The sequence below is a fragment of the Perognathus longimembris genome, chromosome 6, assembly GCF_023159225.1.
Source record: "Perognathus longimembris pacificus isolate PPM17 chromosome 6, ASM2315922v1, whole genome shotgun sequence".
NCBI lineage: Eukaryota > Metazoa > Chordata > Mammalia > Rodentia > Heteromyidae > Perognathus > Perognathus longimembris.
Window position 1 is genome coordinate 14,907,989 of NC_063166.1, and position 23,239 is coordinate 14,931,227.

General features: G+C 44.5%; 1 protein-coding gene across 1 annotated transcript; it reads right to left on the minus strand.

Moving 5' to 3' along the window:
• Window positions 1–231: 231 nt before the first annotated feature.
• On the minus strand, window positions 232–8,702 carry Mog (myelin oligodendrocyte glycoprotein). Its single transcript, XM_048348221.1, has 7 exons — window positions 8,624–8,702; window positions 5,670–6,017; window positions 4,024–4,137; window positions 2,498–2,518; window positions 1,961–1,981; window positions 1,276–1,392; window positions 232–1,029 (listed from the first exon to the last, which is right to left on the minus strand). Exons 1-7 carry the CDS (start codon window positions 8,700–8,702, stop codon window positions 878–880), a joined length of 852 nt encoding a protein of 283 aa, XP_048204178.1. The 3' UTR covers window positions 232–877.
• Window positions 8,703–23,239: the final 14,537 nt, after the last annotated feature.

The window sequence follows — 23,239 nt, forward strand, 5'->3', positions numbered from 1 at the left end:
CATGAGCCATTATTGCCCAGCTTTGTATTAGCACCTAACTTGTTTGTGTCTGAGTAGTAACATTGAATGAAACAGTAGATTCAGTGGTAGGGGTAGGTGGAAGAAAAGGGATGAGAGATGTGGAAATAGAATGGAGACATGTATGGCCCAGTTCTTATTCCTTGCTGCTGAAGTTCCTCCTCAGGCTGCTGAGACAAGGTGGGATCCGACAATATTCTGTGGAATCCATCTTGGGAAGCTATCCCCAGGTTTTACATAAGGCTTGCCACACTTCTCATCTGCAGTTTACTCAGCATCTCGAATAGCTCTACTTTGCTTCTTTGTTCGACCCCAATCGTGGCTGGAGGCTTGGAAGAAACAGCCCCCATTTGCAAACTTGATGGACTGTAATTGGAAAGAGGAGGTTCTGGGACTTCAGGTCATGGCATAACACCTCTGGTCTGTTGCTTTCTGTTCTTGCATAGGTGTCCTCTGACAAAGAGGAGACCTGGCATAAGGTGCTTCCTGGTGGGAGAGAAGGATGTTGATAGACAAAAAGTGGGACAGGATGAAATAAAGTAGAAGACAGAAGGGACATCAATTCTATTTGGAATTCAGTGTTTGTGGATGTGCAGAACAAGTATGTCCACAACAGAGTCCGGTGGGTGGATGACATGTTCCCAAGGGCCAGACTCTGGACCAACCAGACTCTCCTGTGCCTCTGCCAAAATGTGTCAGCACTCAGAAGGGGTTTCCTAGAAGAAGGAAAAGATAACTTGAAAAAAAAATTGAGTTTTCTACCATGAAACCACTGAACCTGGGAAATAAAAAGCCCGCTGGGGTCATCTTATGCAGAGAATGGAAAAGGAAGCTAGAGAGTCCAGCTACGGAGTGCAGATCAGGCCGCAGGTGGGAGCGGCCTGGCTTCCTGGTGTCCCTCACTAGAAGGCTCCTCCCTCCACTCCACACTGTTCGATCTTCCTTTCCTGACATTTTGTTCTTGGCTGATAAAATGAGAAGTGAACTTACTTAGCTCTTCAAGAAACTGTCCTGCAAACAAAAAGGAAACAGGTAGATAGGCAGATAACCAGCAGAAAAGACTACCTCCCTTTCAGCCTCCCCAGGACACTCAGACTGACCCACCCTCTTGCCGGCTTCCCCATGGGGCAGGGAATGAGCATGGGGACAGGATGAAGGAAATCTTAACTCTGGAGTTTTGAGCCCCAGGTCCAGTTTCCCACTCTGGCTTGGGTCCCTGTTACTGAGTGGTCCCTGTTTGCTGTCTCATCACTGTACCTGCTAGTCTTCGGTGGAGCCAATTGTAGCAGATGATCAAGGCAACCAGAGGTCCAAGCACTGGCACGATTACGAAGAGTGTTATCTTCCAGCAAGGAACCCTCAGGAAGTGGGGATCTGAATTATTCAGAACAAACAGGATCGATGTGTTTCCCTTTGCTCCACTCACCCTTTTCCCTACTAGAGTTTTTTAACCTGAAGTCCCAGACCAGCTAGGGATGGACTTGAGAAAGCAGCACATCTTTATTTTCCCCAACTATATATGGATTTAGTGTTCTCTTTATGTGTGTATGGCATGAGCCATGGATTTCTTTTTTTTTTTTTTTTAAAAAGCCAGCACCAGTGGCTCAAGTCTGTAATCCTAGCTACTCAGGAGACTTTCATCTGGTTGATCGTGGCTTGAAACCAGGCAGGGCAGAAAAGTCTGAGACTTATCTTCAACTAACCACCAAAAAGCTGGAAATGGAGCTGTGGCTAAAATGGCAGAGCACTAGCCCTGAGCAAAATACCCCTCAGGTCCTGAGTTCAAATCCCAGGAACACACAAAGTGCTATAGAAAGTATTTGCTATTATTTTACCAATCTTAGATGCAAATGGTTTACTCAAAAAAGGAGGGCACCTACCAGCAGCCAGGGAACTTTGTTTCCCCAGATGACTGGAACCCAAGTGAAATACTTGCACTTACCAAAAGTCCGATGAAGATTCTCTGAAAGAGGAACAATGGGAAATGAATTTACTGGGATCCTATCCTTTGGGTCTTTGTTAATTTCAAATTGGACTAATTATAGTCCTGACAGGATAGACTGAGCTATATAGGATTTGACTTGTACCAAGCCTGAAGACAAGGGAAGCATAGTAGATTGTTGGCAGTTCTTGGCTGGTTAGTTTGAGGGTTTTTTTTTTTTTTTTTTCTCATACATTAGTTGTACAAAGGGCTGGTTATTGTGACTGTTAGAACAGATCAAGTGAATGGGAGGCTAAAATCTGATCTGATCTGTTGAGGTCTGTCTGCTTTTGTTCCTTTGCTTGATCTTTCCTAACAGTGACATTTCTTCACATGGATGTATCTCATTGGATCTCACTGCTTATCACTGGTTAGTGTTAAGAAGTGAGTTTTCCAACAGAAAGAAGCATGGGATGTTAGAAGAGACACAGACTGAGAAAATGCCATGCCAAAAGATCAAGCAGGAGCCACTGGAGAGAAAGAGTGCCCAGAACTCACCTATTTCTGCTCGAAGTTTTCCTGCAATAGAAAAAGGCAATTGTCCAGTTAGTTCATTCTCTGGTGTGATATGGACGCCCTTCCACACTCAGCACCCAGGCCTTTATGGGGGCCACTTCTCTGCAGCCTGGGAGCATCCTTAGGTGAATAGGAAGAACATTTAAATTTGAAACCAGGAGGTCTTGAGTCTTCATCTATCTATTACCTGGATCAAGTAATGAAATAATGGGAGTCATCAAACCATCAGATTTTATCTCCAATATTCTTCGCTCCTCCTAGTTCTCATTTCATATGACTGTTCCACCCTGCTGGGCTATCACTTTGTAAATCTAAAGCCACTCCCAGTCTGAATGGGAAGGAACTAGACTGTTAGTGGCTGGCTTTGTATTGAGCACTTTCCATATTATCTTCCTCTTTAATCCTCCCTGCACTTTAGGAGGGAGACTATCCTGAACACACCCGCTCTTGGAGAACCTGAGAATTTTGCTCGTAGTTCAGTGTCTAGGATGGAATTCAATCGTTTTTTTCTGCTCAGCCATGTAGGTTGAAGAAGGCTTTTTATTCATGTGGTTAGCATCTGGGATAAATTCAAGGCAAGAGGAAAAGTTTCCACTGTGGGGTTGGAGTGCCCAATGGTTGTGACCTGTTTAACATGCCCAAGGCCCTGGGTTCCATTCCCATTGCCACCAAAAGAAAAGACTTCGTTGTGGATCCAGGCATCCAGGCTCCAAGCCCTCCTTACTCCTTTATTCTCTTAGTGAATAAAGTGTCAGGGTGGACACTCAGTGGCTTGGCTTTGGGGAGGACAGTGAGGTGCGGGAGGAGGCTCAGAGGGGAAGCTCCGGACACAACAGCTCCATCCACAGCCCAACCGGAGTGCTCGGCAGCGTTGAATGGAAAAGATGGAGGAAGCAGTTTAAAAACACTGGGATAGAACTTTCACTTCAGAATCCTTAAGACTGCTGATAGCTTAGATCCAGGCTGACTCACGCTTTCCCAGGTGCGTGAAGCTAAGTATTGTAAAGGAGCCTGAGCTCTGCCGCTTATAGCCTGCCTGCTTGAGTAAATCACAATCGCTCCTGGTCTCAGCGGCCTTCTCTGTACAAGGCAGCTGTTTTCTGTATTCTTACCTCCTGAGGAACTACAGAGCCCTGCTCTCCATATGAAAGCAATCAGTAACATGTGATTGAATTCTGGACTTGGGGATCTCTTAAAAAAAAATGTTAAGCTGGGAGCCCGTGGCTCACACTTGTAATCCTCCTAGCTACTCAGGAGGCTGCTGTCTGAGGACTGCCAGCTTGGACAAGAAAATTCCGAGACTCTTATCTCTAAACACACACATGTACTAGAAATGGAGCTGTGGTGTAAGTGGGTGAGCACTGGCCTTGAGCACAGAAAACTCAAGGACAGTGCCCAGGCTCTGAGTTCAAGCCTCAAGACTAGCAACACACACACACACCAAGTTAAGGGACGTGTCTCTAGGATCAGGGAAGGCTGTTGGTGGGTCTAGCCTCAGAGCAGCGTACCTCTCAGTCTGTGCTGCAGGTAGAGGAAGAGGAGGCCAACAGCGGCCTGCAGGAGCAGCACAGGCAGCACGGCGATGATGACCAGCACCCCAGGGTTGATCCAGTAAAAGGGATCTGAAAGGCAGAATTGACTTTGCACAGCCTGCTTTCCCTACACAACACAGCCTTTGCATAGGTCCTCTGCACATCTTCCCACGTTTTATTTCTTTGGCATTGCTGGGGATGGAATCCAGACCTGAGCATGTTACATAAGTACTCTACCACCAAGCTACATTCGAGCCCACTCCCATATACTTTAAATTGTCTCTGGATTACTTATAATATTTTAAGTTGAAAGAGTGAGGAAACCTTTTAGAGCAAGAGGGAAAAAAACTTGCAAAAAAAGAAAATACCTTTCTGGCTCCCCAGAGCTTGGAAAATAGAAATAAACTCAAAAGAGAAACTCCCCCTTAAGGCAAAGGATTTAGTTTCAGATCTTCCCCCTTCTCCTTCCTCTCCCTTTTGTTATTTGTTATGGTGGTGGTAGGCTGGGGAGTTTATTGGGGGAGTCCTTCTAGAAGTATGAATTTAAGCAAGAACTAGGAGAATCATCTGTAAACTGAAATCCTCCCCATCTGACTTCTTTGTGGGTAAAAAAAAACTCCGGTAAAAACAGCTGCCTGAAGAACATTTTGTGACACACAGAGCTATTTTCATGTCCCCGCAATCTGTCTCTAGAAATAGTGCTTTGTTACTCAGCATACAATGCCATCTTCTGGTCTCATACTATAGCAGTCCCCCACCCCCACCCCTCCAGACAAGAGTGGCAGATTATTTGATGTTTGCCCTGCAGGTGGAGAGGGGGCAGAGGAAAGGATCTGAGGTGTAGACCTCTCGGAACAGTTTTTGATTCTTCAGTGAACTGGCAATTAACTTGCAAAGCTTCCCTCTGTCCATTTTACCTTGCCACACTTTTTCCTGTGATTAAGAAAGTAAACGAACAAACTCCCAAATCATCCAGCACATAAAACACTAAAAAGGAAGTTCTGGAGAATTAAAGGGATGAAGGTAAAAATATACACGTTATCTCTTTTTATAAGTCCCTACTTGTTCATGTGTATGAGTGTGTGTGCACGTGTGTGCTAGCACTAGGGTTTGAACTTGGCCTGGGCACTGTCCTTGAGCTTTTTTGCTCAAGGCTGGCTGGTGCTCTACCACTTGAGTCACACTTTCATTTCTGTCTTTTGGCTGGTTAGTTGGAGATAAGAGTTTCAAGGACTTTCCTGTCTGGATTGGCTTTGAACCTTAATCCTCAGATCTCAGCCTCTTGAGCTGCTAGGATTATAGGCATGAGCCACCAGTGCCTGGCTCAAACAAAACAACCATTTAAATATGTGCACAATATTCACAGTACAGATACCTGCATGTCCTTAGTTACTTTCCTGCTCCTGGTCACTGGCTTTGATTCCAGTTTCTTTCCCAACCCAAACAGTGATGCACAGACATGATGAACATAGAAATTCCTGCTTACTAATATGTCACAGTTTCTACAAAACGATCCTCAGTGGTAAGATGTGTGGGTTGAAGGAAGAATGATTGAAGCCTCAAGGGAAATCATGACCACCCCAGCAAATAATATCTCCTGTTAGTTATATGGCATGACTCACCTTCCACTTTTAATTCTATGGCTGCCTCCTCTTGGTAAGAATGATCTCGAAAGAAGCAGGTGAAACCTCCTTCATCGGCGAACCTTACATTCCGAATCCTGAGCATCACCTTGCCCTCTCCAATAGACTCTTTGAGCAGCTCTGTTCGGCCTCGATATTCCGGTGCCTGCTCTGCATCTTGGTCCTTGCCATTTCGGTAGAGGTGTACCACCCTGGAGAAGGGGGGACGGTACCACCCCACCTCCATACCCGAAGCATTCTTTCCAGGAGATATGCGACACGGCAGTTCTACTTCATCCCCAACCAGAGCTCGGATGGTGTGCCCGGGTCCTATCACTCTGAACTGTCCTGTCCAACACAGCAAAGAGAAGAAACCGTGGATCAGAATCAGCCTTCATGGTCAAGTGCATCATGGGCAGAGCTGTGTCAAAATAGGGAAGGAGGAAGACCCTATGTGTTTATTTATAGGACTGGGGTTTGACCTCAGGGCCTTATGCTTGCTAAGCAGATGCTCTACCACTTGAACCATCTACCAGCCTCTTTTTACATTATATTTGTATGTGTGTGTTGGGCCTGGGGCTTGAACTCTGGGCCTGGGTGCTGTCCCTGAGCTCTTTAGCTCAAGGTTAGCGCTCTACCACTTGAGCCACAGCGCCACTTCTGGTTTTCTGGTGGTTAATTGGAGTTAAGAGTCTCATGGACTTTCCTGCCTGGGCTGGCTTTGAATCACTATCCTCAGACCTCAGCCTCCTGAGTAGCTAGGATTATGTGGGCCTCCAGCACCCAGCTGTTTTTTAGTAGTTTATTGGAGATAAGAGTCTCATGGCTTTTCCTGTCTGGGCTGGCTTTGAACCACTATCCTCAGACCTCAGCCTCCTGAGTAACTAGGATGACAGGTATGAGTCATCAGCTTGGTTAGTTTTACAGTCTGATCTCATTTTATACCTGGACCAGCCTGAACAGCAATTCCATTTGTGATTCCCTTTGCTGCTGGGCTGAAAGCACATGCACTGCCTACCACTAATTGAGATGGAGTCTCCTAAACTTTTTTTCTCTAGAAATGACACTTTATTCTTATTCTGCCAGTCCTGGGGCTTGAACACTGTGCCTGGCTTCTTTTTGCTCAAGGCTAGCACTCTACCATTTGAGCCACAGTGCCACTTCTGCCTTTTTCTATATGTGGTGCAGAGGAATCGAACCCAGGGCTTCCTGGATGGGAGGCAAGCACTCTACCACTAGGCCATACTCCCAGCCTAAACGTTTATGTCCAGTCTGGCCTCAAACTATAATCCTCCAATCCTACTGAGTAGCTACTAGGATGATAGGCTTGAGCAATAACACCCGGCTCTAAATTTTATTTTAATTTCTATAAAAATTATCCCTAAGTAGTTGTACAAAGGGGTTTTAAGTCAACATGTCAGTCAGTGAGTACAATGCATCTTGATCAGTGTCATTCCTTTCATCATTCTCCCCATCTCTCTCAATCCCACCCATCTTAATTTATGTAGCTCAATTTTTCACATAGAAACACTGAATATTATGACTGCATTTGCCCACCCTTCTTCCTCTGTGATTGCCCCCTTCCTTGACCTTGCCTCCCATAACACATTCCCAAATTTTAAATGGAATTCAAGATTGTTTTCCCTCGTCCTCCCCCTTGAGAATATACTAAAGACAAAACAAAATACAGTCTCTAGTTACAAAGAAACTGTTGTGAGTGTTCTAGTATGGGGTTGTCTTAACAGCTGCTACCTACCTTCCTGCCACTTGTAGTCCCGTCTGGTCCTTAAGTCCTGGAAGGTGGGCTGCATCTTGAAATTTAATTCACTCACAAGTCTCCCTGTTTGGCCTTACCTTAAGTTAATTCCTTTGTTCCCCTTAGAATTTTAGAGATTTTGTGCTGGGTCCTTCCATCCTGCCACTCTTTCTTCCTTTTTTTTTTTTTTTTTTTTTTTTTTTTTACAGAAGGTAACTTTGAGATAAATGAGTATGGCTCACTTATTTTTTGGTACTCATTATAACTGTACTTTATAGTTTTTGGTTTTGTTTTTTTTTTGGCCAGTCCTGGGGCTTGAACTCAGGGCCTGAGCACTGTCCCTGGCTTCCTTTTGCTCAAGGCTAGCACTCTACCTCTTGAGCCACAGCGCCACTTCCAGCTTTTTTCTATATACGTGGTGCTAAGGAATTGAACCCAGGGCTTCATGTATACGAGGTGAGCACCTTACCACTAAGCCTTATTCCCAGCCCCTAACTTCCACTTCTTAGCCTTTCATCCGTACTCACATTTTGTTTCTCAAAATTCTCTGCTGAGGTGATTCACCCTTGGAGTGGCTATGTGACATTCTTTACCTTTGGTATGTTCCACCTCATTTCAGTTCTGGACCCTGTTCTGAGTATCTTCTAGGTCTTTATCCTGTGCAGGATGAATTTCCCAAGGGAGACTGAGCTACTAGATTGGGCTGGTTTCTCCGAGAGCTGGAAGGGATTTGTTCCTCTCTCAGCCAGTGGCTCCCTGAGCAGGGGAGTCTGACTCCCCTTTATTGGTACCTGCTCTGTAGAGCCAAGCACTCAGACATAGCACGCTATTATAACAGTTATTGATTTTCTGCAAACATGTCAGTTTTTAGGCATGTCATATAGTTCATTTAATCCTGCCAGCAACTCCAACAGATCATTATTTGTCTCAGTTCAAGAGATAAAAACCCCAACCAGGGCTAAACATCCAGCTCCATGGTGGAGCATATACTTAACATGCATGAGGCTATGGATTGCATTCCAAGAACCACAGGAAAATCAAGTTTTGAGTCTAAGGACTCGCGAAGGTTCTGAAGGGGGAGCCTTACATCAGTAGGTCTATGTTTTGGAAGAGAAAGTCATATAGCCTTTGAGGAGGATGGAAAGGGGTTAGCCCAGGAAATCTTGCTTTTCTGTTGTTAGGAATAAACACATCTTACCTGCATAGCTAGGAGGCAGCAAGAGAAGGAGGAGGGCAAGGAGGCAGCTGAGTCGAGAGCAGCTCCATAAAAGGGCCATCGCCACTATCAGTGGGGACCGAGTCCCCGCGGTAGAATCAGGCCAAGCACAGCCCCTTGGGTTGCATGACCCCTACCCCTGAGAAGCCCGAGGGAGGATCTGGGAGGGCCCTGCCACCCAGGCCCTGCCTCCCCCCTGGGCACTGCTGCAGCTGTGCCCACAGGCACGGTCCCACGTCACCCTTGCTTGACAGCTACACAAAAGGGCTACAGACCCAAGGGATGACTGGGGTTCGCCTCTCCCACCCCCTCAGAGCGATGGAGCAGTGGCTGCCTGGTACTGCGCATTCCTCCATTTCCCCCTCCCAGCAATCCAGTCTCAGAGAGAGCATCTAGGGGCTGGCCCGTGGGGATCCATCGGCCATTGGACCCCAGAAGAGGCCAATGTTTGTGTGAAGTTCCTTCTCTTCTCACCTTCAGGACCTAGCCAAAGGAGAGCAATTGCTGTTGTCTGAGCGATAATTTTAGCCTTGGCTTTGCATGTCTTGTCTCACAACTGTCATTACCAGGCCATTCATCTAGATGCCAAACTTCCTCTTTCCCATTGCAAATCCAAACTTCCTTCCCTGTGCTCAGATATGGGATAGGTCACCTGGCCTTAGTCAACTTCTCTCCCCCCCCCCCCCCCCCCCCGCCCCAAAGCACCCGGGAACGTCATAAGATAGACATCACAGTTGATGCCAAAGGGAAGAAGAGAATCAACTTTCAGCCATCACAGGTTTAGGGGACCGAGCTAGCAGGCAGGACAGTTTGGCATGCTCTCTGATTTTGTTGGTGTCACTCAGTGGAAAAATAAATAGGTATGAACAGTATCTGCCCCAGGTTCTGAGTTCCAATCCTCCCAGCTTTTAAATCTTGGGATTGAACCTAGGACTACAAAAATGCTGGACAAATGCTCTAGCACTGAACAACATTTTTAGCCCTATTTCCGTTTTCTTTCCAGTGCTGGGATTTTGAATCCAAGACCTACTCCCTTACTGAGCAGGTGCTCTGCTACTGGGCCATACCTCTAGCTGTTTAACATCACACCAAGTTATTGTTTGAGACAGTACCATGGGGACTTTTTGCCTAGACTGAGTTTGCATGGCAATTCTCCTGATTTCAGCCTCCCAAGTAACTAGGATGCAGTCTTGAGCCACTATATCCACTCCTGATTCCCATCTGAAAGCAAAGATGACTTCTCAAATTAAACAAGACAAAAGTAGCATTATGGCTGGGTGCCAGTGTGGTTCATGCCTGTAATCCTAGCTACTCAGTAGACTGAGATCTATGGATGGTGGTTCAAAGCCAGCCCAGACAGGAACGACTTATCTCCAATTAACCACCGGAAAACTAAGTGGTGCTGTGGCTCAAAGTGGTAGAGCCCAGAGTTTAAAGCCCTATGACCAACAAAGCAACAACACAGATTCGGTCATGCAAGTGGCACTGTGGCTCAGGTGGCAGAGCCTGAGCCTTGAGCTGAAGAGCTCAGGGACAGCGGCCAGGCACAGAGTTCAAACCCCATGACCTACCAAAAAAAAAAAGGTTTGGTCCATTGATTAACATTATGTTTCACATTCTCAGAGCACTGTAACTACCAGCTACTATATTGGACAACACAAATCTAGAATATTTCTGTAATTACAAAAAATTATGCGAAGTAAGGGGTAGGAATGTCTGGGGTAGACATTTCTGCTTTTGTCTGAGACAGGCAGAAGTGGCTAGAGGGACAGATTTTAGTTAGCAGAGTTGCTTTCTTACTTCAGAGCAGCTGGAGTTCAGGTACAAAGCAGAGTTTGGCTACTCTAGAGTGGTGAGGGTGAAAGTCAAGGTCTGTATCTTGGCTTCTTCTCATGTAGACTGTCTCTGGTTCCCGAAGTGAAAATACCCTTGGGTGTTTTTCCTTCCAGGACGCTTGGAATTACTCAGTAGCAGGTAAGCTGTGCAAAGCTAATGGGGAGTTACATGGACTTTCCTGCCTTGGCTAGCTTTGAACCAGGACCCTCACATCTCAGCATCCTAAGTAGAAAAACAATGGATTCTTAACACAATAAGATCATACTTTGGACATCTCCCCACCTTCCAAAGCCAATTTATAATTTTCTTTGAACGTACATTACATATACTTGTAATAGGTCACTAGAGGGAGCTCCAGGAGACAGTCTTTGCATGGAAGAACTTTTTAAAAAGAGGGCTTTTAACTCTTCTGCACTCGTTTAAAAACACAAATGAGCCAGGAACAAAATAGTGTTCGACCAGAGATTAAAATTTTTTTATCAATAAGTTTCCATTTTTTGTATCCTCTCTTATTCTTTTGAAATTCACTATTTTCTTTTAAAGAGAAAACTCATCAGTTTGGTGAATTAGGCGAAACCAATCTGTTAGGCTTTCTTTCCCTCTTCTCTCTCAGAAATGGGAATGGATTGGGGCTGATTTTAACTAAAATGCCACGGCTGTCCTGTGGCTGTCCTGAAGAAGCGTTGCGCGGGAGACCCATTAGCCAGGATTCAGCCCCAATACAAAGAATGGATCTCCCTCCCCGCAAGCTCCTAGTCTGCCCGGCAACCGATGACGTCCCCAGCCTCACCATGGACAATTGGTTCCTAGGAGCCGCGGCCGGAGGGGGCGGGGAGGGCGGAGAACCAGGTACTGATGACACACGGGCCAAAGAGGCACCCAGACACCCAGACGCTCCTGGCCAAGCTCTTCTTGCGGTGGCTTCTTCTTCTGGCCCCAGTTCTCCCTCCATAGTCTGCTTCCTTTCTAATTTAGCTTGACCCAGGAAGTCTGGCTCCTGTAATGTTGCTTAGCCAATTGCTCAGAGCCAGGTGGTGGTGATTTTGACACCTGGTCCATGGGGTGGGGGTGGGGGACCCGGGTGGTGGCCCTCTGTCACTATACACAGGCCCCACGGCAGGAAAAACGTGGTGGTGGCCATTTTGAAGCTGGGCAACTATTAATTTCTTGGACCCCCCCATCCCCACCTCTACCCTTACCTTTGCTACCGCTGTCCAGACTGTTTTCTTGGCAGCAAAAACTGCAGAGAGGAATAATGATGTCTGGACTTTCTAGACTTAAGGCTCACAGTATCTTTTTTTTTTTTAAGTTGTGCTGGCACTGGGGCTTGAACTTAGGACCTGAGTGCTGTCCCTTAGCTTTTTACTTTTGTTTTTGTTATTTGTGGTAGTGGTTGTTAGGTTTGAACTCAGGGAGGGCCTGGGCACTGTCCCTGAGCTCTTTTGCTCAAGGGTAGCACTCTACCACATTGAGCCTCAGCTCCACTTCCGGCTTTTGAGTGGTTAATTGGAGAAAAGGGGGGGGGGGCGGGAGGGGGGTGAGGGAGAGTGCTTGCCTAGCATGCATGAAATCTTGAATTAGATTCCTCAGCACCATGTAAAACAGAAAAAAGCCCTGTGCCTCAAGAGATTGAGTGCTAGCCTTGAGCAAAAGGAAGCCAAGGACAATGCTTAGGCCCTGAGTTTAACCAGGACTGGTAAACAAAACAAAACAAAACAAAAAACAACCCAAAAGAGTCTTGTGGGAACTTTTTCACCAAAGCTGTCTTTGAACCATGGTCCTCAGATCTCAACCTCCTGAGTGGCTAGGATTACAAGTGTGAGCCACTGGTGCCCCACACCCTTTTACTTTTTTTGCTCAGGATGGCACTCTACAACTTCAGCCACATTTCTAGCTTTTCTGATGGTTAATTTTCCTGCCTGGATTGGCTTTGAACCTGGATTCTCAGATCTCAGCCTCCTCAGGAGCTATGATTACAGGTGTGAGCCACTGGCACCCAGCTCAAATTCTGGCTTTTGGGTGGTAATTTCATTTCCTGTGGGCCTGGCTTTGAATTGCAATCCTCAGAGTAGCTAGGACTAAAAGTCTGAGCCACGGGACAAAGTTCATACTATCTGTATTCCAATATGAAGCACTTAACATCTTCATCTGTAATAGGATATGTACAAGAAATGGGGATGAATGAAGTCAGTTTTAGACTCCAGTCCCAAACTCTAGGAGTTCCGCTTACAAAGCTATGGTGAAGGACAAGCCATAGAAAGGCAGTAGTGGAGTACATCTTCAGCCACCTTCAGGGTACAGATGAGAGATGGAGGTACAGGAAGAGAGGTATGCATAATGATTATGATGTCACATCACAGGTGTGGTTTGGTAGACCATGATCTCAGTCCTGTTCTCCTAAGGGGCTCTGGGAGAGGTTGAAGGAGGCAACAAGTCACCATGGCTTGGCAGCTGGTTTGTCCTGAACTTTCAGCTGTTTTCTTTCTTTAGGGCAGTTTCACATTTCATAATAAGCAGTCATTGCCCATCTGAGGAAGTTTGCAATTTGGTACAAGATCTTGTCTTTTCTGGAGCTTAAGGTGACTATAGACTGTAAAGGAGAAAGTTCACATCAAAGGACCAAAGTCATACTGGGTGCCTAGTTTTTAATCCTGCTTTTAATCAGTAGGCCCAAGTTAAGGAGTTACAGTTTTTCAGCAGAAGTGATATGGGGTTAGTAGAAAAGCAGGCAGAGAAGTGAGGCTTATGCAGTTTGCAGATGGCATGCTTAGCTGATAAATCAAAACCTTCCTGACAATGACACGTGGGTAGGGTGTTAGAAATATGATCTCCAAGAATCACTAGAGTCATAACTTGAAGACACAGAAAGAATTTTGGCCAGGCAACATTTATTTCTGCTAAGTGGAATGAACTCCAAGTTATGGAAACAAGTGGTTTATCATTGTTGTTACTTTCAACATACCATGTGAAATTATGCCCTCTTTCTTTTGTCTTTCTTTCCTGTGGTTTTACTCCTGATATCATTGTAACTGATTTTGGTACCCTGAATATTGTATAAACCCTGATATCACTCTAACTGATTTTGGTACTCTGGATATTGTATAAATGTATATTGGAACTAGGGAAGGGAAAGGGAATACCAAAATGGAAAGACAAAGGATAAAAAGACAAACCAATGCAACAGCAATACTTACAAAACTATATGGTGTAAACCAACTGTACAACTCATGGGGAGGGGCAATGGGGAAAGGGAGGCAGGGGGGAAATGAGGGAAGAGGTAACAGATTGGATAAGAAATGTATGCACTACCTTACGTATGAAATTGTAATCCCTCTGTACATCATTTTAACAATATAGAAGTAAAAATGAAAAAAATTATTTCTGCAGAAGGCTACTCAACAAGCTGAAATCTGGCAAGCAAGCATGTAATGGGCAGACTATAGCCCAGATTCTATTCCTAAGAAAGTGGACCCCTCCTCTCCATGCAGATTGGTCAAGCTCAGGTTCTGTTTTTTTTGTTTTTGTTTTTGTTTTTTTGCCAGTCCTGGGCCTTGGACTCAGGGCCTAAGCACTGTCCCTGGCTTCTTTTTGCTCAAGGCTAGCACTCTGCCACTTGAGTCACAGCACCACTTCTGGCCATTTTCTGTATATGTGGTGCTGGGGAATTGAACCCAGGGCTTCAAGTATAGGAGGCTAGTGCTCTTGCCACTAGGCCATATCCCCAGCCCCAAGCTCAGGTTCATAGTCTGCTCATGACTGGCTAGAAGTTGATGCAGGCAGGGGAAAGGCATTAAGCCTTAGATCTTAGTGGTCAAGTCCCTAAAAGTCAGATGAGTCTTTTTGTTGTTGTTGGTCAAGGGGCTTAAACTCAGGACTGAGTTGTGGTTCCTAAACTTTCTTTACTCAAGGCTAACACTACCACTTGAGCCACACCTCTCCTTCCGGCTTTTTTTGGTGGTTAATTGGAGATAATTTCCTTGCCTGGGCTGGCTTTGAACCTGGATCCTCAAATCTTAGTCACCTGAGTAACTAGGATTTCGGGCATGGGCTACTGACATATGCTATTTCTCTTCTAATTAACTTTTCAGTCATTTTACATTTATGTTTTGCCTGAATTCTATTGTGGGACACAAAGACAGGTTATTTAGCTGTCCTAAACTTTGTGGTAACATATTGGGTGTTTTGGCTGGGAAGTTAAGAATTCACGATACCTTTTTCTAACTTGGATTCATCTAATGATCACAGGAACAGTCTTTAAGCTCTTCTTATACAAATACCTAGGTGCAAATTCTAGGCCTACCCCTGCCTAGCAGATTGAGGAGCATCACAGATTAAAGTGCCCTCTAGGAACAGCTGTGACCCTGGGGACTTAAGGTTAAAGACACCTCAATTTCTTTATCTGTGAGGTGGGAATCCTGCTTCTCCCATTCTGAGGCTTTAAGAAAAATACCACCTATTATCCAGAACCTGTGCATACAATGTTAGCCTAGGAGGGCAGGACTTTGTTTTGTTTTCTCTGAACCCTCTCAGGCATAGATTAGGGAGGGTATGTAATAGAATGCATTTGTTGTGAGAATGAGTGGCAAATTAGCCTTCACCTCCCTTTGCATTTTGTTCCCTCTCAGCTGGTGTTGATTTGTCCTCAGGTACCTACTTGCATTCTAACACCCTTAGGTCAACATTTACACTTTGACTTGGTTTAAAGCTCACCAACCTGGTAACTATCCCTGAACTCTACCTTTAGTCCCAGGAGGAGATATTTTGAGAGGCGGTTGACTTGGGATAAAACAGCTTTGCACTGTCCCTGAGCTTTTGTGAGCAAGGCTAGTGCTCTACCACTTGAACCACAGCTCTATTTCCAGCTTTTTGGTGGTTAATTGGAGATAAGAATCCTACAGACTTTCCTGCCCAGGCTGGCTTCTAACAGCGATCTTCAGATCTCAGACTCCAGAATAGCTGGACAGGCATGAGCCACCAGTGCCCAGCTATAAATTTTATGATTTCACAAGTTTACTTTTGTATATTGATAATGTTCTCCAGTCCTCTGCCATGATTATAAGGCAAAATAAGTTTTATAACAACACATCTTAAAATGCTGAATTGTAGTGTAAATCACACGGAATATCACTGACAAAAGATATCAATAATGTTGTTGTAAGGAAGCAAAATACAGGTGTATTTGGCCAGATGCTGGTGGCTCATGCATGCAATTCTAGCTACCAGGAGGCTGAGATCTGAGGATTGTGGTTCAAAGTCAGCCTTGGCAGGAAAGTCTGTGAGAGTTTTTCTTTTCTCTAATTAACCACCAAAAAGGTGGAAGTGGAACTGTGGTTCAAGTGGTGGAGTATCAGCCTTGAGCAACAAAGCTCATAGACAGCCCTTAGGCCTCTAGTTCAAGCCCCAGGACCAGCACAAAAAAAAAAAAGAAAGAAAGAAGGAAAGAAAGAAAGAAAGAAAGAGAAAAGGAAAGAGAAAGAAAGAGCACAAGGACCCCAGGCACCTAATTTGGGGAGAGAAAAAATATTGAGGGGGAAGAACACTTGTGAGTGGAAGTTACTGTGGGTTTGCCTAGTGGTGAGCTGGGATAAAGGTGGACTGTCTTTTAAAAAATTCATTATGGTTATCCTTCTGGACTGACCATGAGACATATAGGCATTTCAAATAACCCTCTAGAGCTTTCTGCCCAAATGGGGCAGTGCAAGACTGTATTTAAACCAGGGACAAGAAACTGCCCGAGGCTTGCCAGAAACAGAGGGTTGACTTTCTATTTCATTCACTGATATATTTTCACAGTGAGCATATGGATTTTATAATAATGTGTTTTTTTTTAAGTTACAAAACAAACAAACCTGAGAAAGCATTTGCTCCTTAGAAATGCTCAATTTTTGAGGCGACCTAAGCTAGCCTTGTAACTAGTGACATCTAATGGCCAAACTAAGCTCTTGCTCTCAGACTGGATGCAATAGTTGTACCGTTTCTACTTCCTGGGAGACTAGCCCTCCAATTAACTTATATCTAAGGACTTGAGGGTCAAACACCCCAACATCTGAATGGCAGCCCATGGAGGACACAGGGATTATTAATTTGTGCTCATAGGGAATTTTAACTTCCTTAAAGGATTTTTCCACTTTTCTATTTGTTTCTCCTGATGGACAGATAAAGAAATAGAGGGCCAAGGGGCCCATGTTCAGCCTGGTGACTATTGTCCTGGCACAATCTAGAGTCCCAGTATCCTGGTGAGCCTTAGTTAAGAGACTGGCATTCTTTTCAAGTTATTTTTCTGTGGTGGGCACCCTTCCTAGCATGTGTTATCTGGGCTATGGCTCAGCCAAAGGAACTTAAAGTAGCAAAAGGAACCTTGCTGCATTGTAAGATCTACTATATAATGTAAGTTTTCCAAAAATATGTTCCTACTGGGCACTGGTGGATCAAGCCTGTAATCCTAGCTACTCAGGAGGCTGGATCATGGTTTGAAGCCAGTCCAGGCAGGCAAGTCCATCCCTTATACACTAAAAAGCTGGAAGTGGAGCTAGAGCGCTAGCCTTGAGAAGCTCAGGGATAGCAATTGAGCTATCAGATCTAAGATCTGAGTTCAAGCCCACCCTACCCCCCAGGTAGCCTGGCACAAAAATGTTCTTCTGTATTATGCATTTGTAAATGAAATAATCCTTACCTCATTTGATAACCTTGAGATCTAAATAAATTGTATTATAAACCCTTTTGAAATAAAGTAATTCGTTTCTAATTTAAATATTTATTCAGCTCCACTCATCCATCCCTATCACAAAATGAAAAGCAAACTAACCTTGTGGAAAAAATGCCCCAAGCCTTTTTTGTTGCTGTTGTTCGTTTTTTTTTTTTTTTTGCCAGTCCTGGGCCTTGAACTCAGGGCCTGAGCACTGTCCCTGGCTTCCTTTTGCTCAAGGCTAACACTCTGCCACTTGAGCCAAAGCACCACTTCTGGTTATTTTCTATATATGTGGTGCTAGGGAATCAAACCCAGGGCTTCATGTACACGAGGCAAGCACTATTGCCACTAGGCCATATTCCCAGCCCTGCCCCAAGCCTTTTCTATTTACTTATTTTTTGTGTGTGTGCTGGTCCTGGGGCTTGAACTCAGTGCCTGGGTACTGTCCCTGAGCCTGGTTTACTCAAGGCTAGGTTAGTCCTTGAGTCACAGTGACACGTGTGTGTGTGTGTGTGTGTGTGTGTGTGTGTGTGTATGTGTGTGTTGGTTGTGGGGCTTGAACTCAGGGCCTGGGCACTGTCCCTAAGCTCTTTTGTTCAGAGCTTTACCACTTTGAGCCACAGCCCAGCGCCCCTTCTGGTTTTTGAGTGTGGTTAGTTGGAGGTAAGAGTATCTGCCTTGGGCTGGCTTTGAACGGCGATCCTCAAATCTCAGCCTCCTCAGTAGGTAGGATTACAGGCATGAGCTACCAAGCTTGGATACTTTGTTTGTTTTGATAGTTTATTGGAGATAAGAGTCTCACAGACTTTCATGCCTTGGTTGGCTTCGAACTGTGATCCTTAGATCTCCAACCTTCTGAGTACTTAGGACTAAGAGTGTGAGCTACCTGCGCCTGGCTAAACTTTTTCTTTTCTGTTCTTTCTTTCTCCATGGAGAATCAATCACATAATATTTATTGATACTCTCTTTTTCTCTGTAGATATCAACTTGATCCAAATAATCCTGACCCTTCTGCTGGTCATCTATGCCATTAAGTGGAAAGACCTGGGCATGAAGCCAGCCAAGAGGGAACTGAGGACTGAGAAATGGAGAGTCCAATTCCTGAAGATACCCTAATGTAGCTTACAGGAAACATGGCACACAGATTTTTTTTTTTTGCCAGTCTTGGGGCTTGAACTCATGGCTTAAGGCACTGTCCCTAAGCTTCTTTTGCGCAAAGCTAGCATTCCACCGCTTGATCCACAGTACCGGTTCTGGCTTTTTCTGTTTATGTGGTACTGAGGAATCGAAACCAGAGCTTCATGCATGCTAGGCAAGCACTCTACCACTAAGCCACATTCCCAGCCCCCATGCAGATGTTTTTTATTCCAGTCAAATAGGTACTTTTTTCTGTTACTAGTAGTTGAAAGGATCCTAATTAAAACCAAAGGAGCAATTGCCACCTTAATAACATCATTTTAATTAGAATGTGGTGGAGATTGGGATGAAGTCTTATATTTTAGCACATAATGAGAGGCAGAGATTAGGAAGATCGCAGTTTGGAGCCAACCTGGGCAAAAAAATTAAGGAGACCTCCATCAGAGCTTTTTATTTTCTAAGGTGGATAGAGCCTTATGAAGATATTATGATCTGTTGGTGCCTGGAGGAGAAATTGCTTAGAAGTTAAAATGAAGAGGAATGATTTTACATGTCCTGCTTGAAACTTTTCAGTCTGGCTCATCCATTCTCCCTACTTGCACTAACCACCAGCTGACCTTGTGCTATGGGTCGTAGACTACTAAAATTAGGAGCAAGACCATTCCCAGTCTCCTTAGGATAGTGTCAGCAAGAAGCCAACAGATTCAAGCACACTTGCATTCCCTTCTGAGGTGTTATGCTGGGGCATCAGTTGGGTTGGGAATAAGGAGAGAGGGTTAATATTGGTGAGGAAACTTCGGTCTGCTAATGGTAACAGCTACTGGGCAAGAAGGTAATTTAGGACATGCTAGTGCCATGGACAATGAAGTGACAACACCTAAAAATAAGATGTTATTCGTGCCTTTCTCATCTGCATTGCTAAAAGGGGAATATGTACATATACACGGGCAAAGTCTTTCTGGAGAGGGACTCAGACTTCCAGGCCCAGGCTGGCTTTGAACTGCAACCCTCAGATCTCAGCCTTCTGAGCAGCTAGAATTATAGGCATAATTACTGCTTACTTTTTTTTTTTTCTGTGCTGGTCCTGGTCCTTGAACTCAGAGCTTGGACACTGTTTTTGAGCTTTTTTGCTCAAGCACTCTACTACTTGAGCTTCACTTCCAGCTTTTTGGTGGTTAATTGGAGATGAGTTTTAGGGACTTTTCCTGTTTGGGTTGGCTTTGAACCATGATCCTCAGATCTCAGCTTCTGAAGTACCTAGGATTACAGGTGTGAGCCACTGGTGCCTGGCACTGCTTACTTAAAAAAAATTAACAACAAAATTAATCACTTTTATTTACAAGAAACAGTACAAATAGTTGTGCAAAATGAATTTTATGATTGATATACATAAAGCATACATTCATACTTGATATCAAATGCACACACAAAGTTAGCTGATTACACAATAGTAAAGGAATTGGCAGAACTGAGAACTCACTGAAGTGCAGAATTGAAGTGTTTGCAACCTGAAACCAAAACTGTAAAACTGAGCTTCTTGGAAGAGATTTAAGAAAACTAAACATAAACTTTAAATGGAACCAACATACAGAGCCTGTAGCTTGCAATCATAGCAAGTATATCTGGCTACATTTTCATTTATTGCTGTTGAGATTTGAATTTGTGCCTTGGGATTACTCTGCTTGCTTGCTAGACAGTCTACCACTTAAGCCATGCCTCCTGCCCAGCCTTTTGCTGGTTCATTTGGAACTAGGAGGCTCATGGACTTTTCAGTCCCTGCTGACTTTGAACCCTAATCCTCAGACCCCAGCTTCCTAAGTAGCTACAATTACAGGCAAGTCATTGGTGCCCAGCGCTGGGGTATACTGTGTGTGTGTGTGTGTGTGTGTGTGTGTGTGTGTGTGTGCGCCAATACTGGGGCTTGAACTCAAGGTTTAAATGTTGTCTCTTAGCTTTTTCAATCAAAGCTGGAGCTCTACTATTTGAACTACAGCTCTACTTTTGTAGTTTTGCTAGTTAATTGGAGATAAGATTGCCCAGACCTTCCTGTCCAGGCTGACTTCAAACCATGATTCTCGTATCACAGATTCCTGAGTAACTAGGATTAAAGGCACGAGTCACTTGTGCCCATCCCTAAGCTACATTGTTTGAATGATCAATATAATGTGCTATGAGAATGGGGCGGGCAGGGGGCTTACTTTCTTGGGGCATTCCGGATGAGGTGACATGTAAACTGTCACTGATGTGATGATGGTGGTGTTGGATGGGGAGGCTGAGAAAAGGACATCCAGACAGAGGGAGGGCATGTGCGTGGTTCCAGCGTTGAAAGTGTTTAAGCAACTTTCAGGCTAGCAGGTCTACACACATTGTAAATAAGGGAGAACTTGCCTTTGACACCCACCCAACTCTGCTATTTATTAGCTGTGTGACCCGAGGCACATCATTAAAACTTTCTGAGCTTCAGTCCTCTTATCTGACAAGTGGAACTATTACTAAACAGACATAGTTTAAAAAAGAAATTAGGAGAGAGCACGTGAGAGCTCTTTTGTAAATTATGCGCCACAAAGGTATTCTGTTTCCACACAGATCTAAGTGTAACAAATACTGAAAGCATCTGAAGGTGTGCATGAGTCATGTGGGCTCTTCAGATCTTGAGTGAAGGCCTGTGAAGATAGGGAAAGGAAGGTAAACCCAGCAGGTGTTTGTTTACTCTCAATTGCTAAAGCAGGGCTTGTTGTACTGCTTTTTTTGTTCTTGCCTTTCTCTTCTGCTAGGATCCAAAACATTGAGGTGGTTCTCTGGGACCAGGCAGGATCCATTTCTCTCTGTAAAAGGTTAATAGGTATGGAGCCAGTGAAGTTTGTAAGCAGGGCCTGTGTGGGATCCTTGCTGGTAGTTTTGCAGAGATTCTATGACTACTTTTTTTTTTTTTTGGTGCTGGTACTGGGGCTTGAACCTAGGGGCCCTGCCTCAGGCTCTCACTTGGCTTTTTCCATTCAAGGCTGGAGCTTTACTACTTCAGCCGCGTCTGCACTTCTAGCTTTTTGGTGGTTAGTCAGAGATAAGAGCCTCATGGGCTTTCCTGCCCCACTGGCTCTGAACTGCAATCCTCAGATCTCAGCCTCCTGGTAGCTAGGGTTACAGGCAGGTGGAAGCAGTGCCAGGCAAATTGAACCTTTTCTAAGTCAGTTAACTTGACCCCATCCACACTGCAGAGAAAGAGCCAAACAAGATTACTATTTTCCTTTTTATTGTTTGGAATACTCAGCATTTAATTATACTGTGCTTATCTACTTATTATATAAGGGCTTACTTATGGGGAAATTATTTATAGAGGTAATTCACACTGCTGTGAGCACTCAGAGACAGTGGTGGATTCCTCATAACCTCAGGGCATCTCATGGGCGAGGGCGGTCAGCCTTGGAGCAGCTGTTCATGATGAGGCTTTATTTCATGGAGGTTTTGTGAGTTCCAGAACAGGCTCAACTGTATATGGCTATAAAGGCACAATAGAAAGAACTTGGGAATCATCCTGTTCTCCATTCTGGCACAAAGAACAAAGGCTAAAAGTGTTAAGACTGTGTACCTGCTGTAGTCTGAATGTGTCTTTCCAAATTCATGTGCTGAAACCTAATTCCCAAAATGAAAAGATTAGGAAGTGGAGCACTGGGGTGATGATTAGTGCTCTCCTAAAGGAAGTGCTTTGGGGCTTGTTTGACCCTTCTACCTCACCCTACGGTCTGGTCTATGCCCTCACCAGGCACTGAATCAGCTAGTGCCTTGATCTGAGACTTCTACATTCCAGAAATGTCAGCAATAAATTTCTATTATTTACAAGACACCCACTCTTAGGCATTTTGCTCTAGCAGACCAAGCAGACTAAGTCAGCCACTAAACTAGAATTGTTGTGGGAAGCCATTGAAAAGCTTCATTGGAGGAAGATTTTCCTCACCCTCTTACTTTCCTTGGGCCCAGTGATTCAGAGCGCCTGCTCCTATGTAGAGACGAAGAGAACACACAAGTGAAAAATGAGGCAAAGATCAAACCAGGAACCTTTTAGGAATTAACCTAGAACTCAAACTATCTTATTTTTGTTGTTGTTGTTGATTGTGGGGCTTGAACTCAGGGCCTAGGCACTGTCTCTGAGCTCTTTTTGCTCAAGGTTAGCACTCTACCTCTTTGAACCACAGATCCACTTTTTGTTTTCTGGTGGTTAATCGGAGGTAAGAGTCTCAGGGGCTTTCTTGCCCAAGGCTGGCTTGAACCCTATCTTCAGATCTCAGCTTCCTGAGTAGCTAGGTTTACAGGCATGCACCATTGGTGTCTGCGGCTTTTAAACCATCTTCTTGCCTCAGGCTTTCAAGTGTTGAGAGTACAAGTGAGCTTTGCTATATACAGTTTTTGGCTTTGATTCTCCCTCAAATCAGGGTATTTCCACATGCTATCCTCCTCAAGATGATTTTTTTTTTTTTTTTTTTGTAGTTTTGGTCCTGGGCTTGATCTGAGGGCCTGGATGCTATTCCTGAGCTTTTATACTCAAGGCTAGCACTTTACCACTTGAACAACAGCTCTACTCTGACTTTTTTTTTTTTTTTTTTTTTTGTAGCTTATTGGAGATAGGAGTGTCATGGACTTTCCTGTCTGGGAAGACTTCGAACCTTGATCCTCAGATCTCAGTCTCCTGAAATTTATAAGCGTGAGCCATCAGGTCCCAGTCAGAAATTCTTTTAAATATATTTTTGTAACTACTAATTTGAATGGATGCATTCCAATCTGTACCAACATGTTAGAACTTTAAGATTGTTTCCTAATTCACCACCAGTAGTGTTGTAATGAATAACACCGAGCCTGAACTCTCCATTACTGCAGACTTCTCTCTTTCTCTCTTCAGGAGAATTCTTTTCTTACCTCTAATTCCAGGCAGGATTTCAGGAAAG

Excerpts from the sequence above, each read along its gene's own strand:
- Mog (XM_048348221.1), bottom strand. The coding sequence starts at position 8,702 with ATGGCCCTTTTATGGAGCTGCTCTCGACTCAGCTGCCTCCTTGCCCTC. Across the intron at positions 2,519-4,023 it reads CCTGCAGCACAGACTGAGAG|GAAAACTTCGAGCAGAAATA; the intron begins GTACGCTGCTCT and ends TTTCTATTGCAG. Across the intron at positions 1,982-2,497 it reads AAAACTTCGAGCAGAAATAG|AGAATCTTCATCGGACTTTT; the intron begins GTGAGTTCTGGG and ends TTCCTCTTTCAG.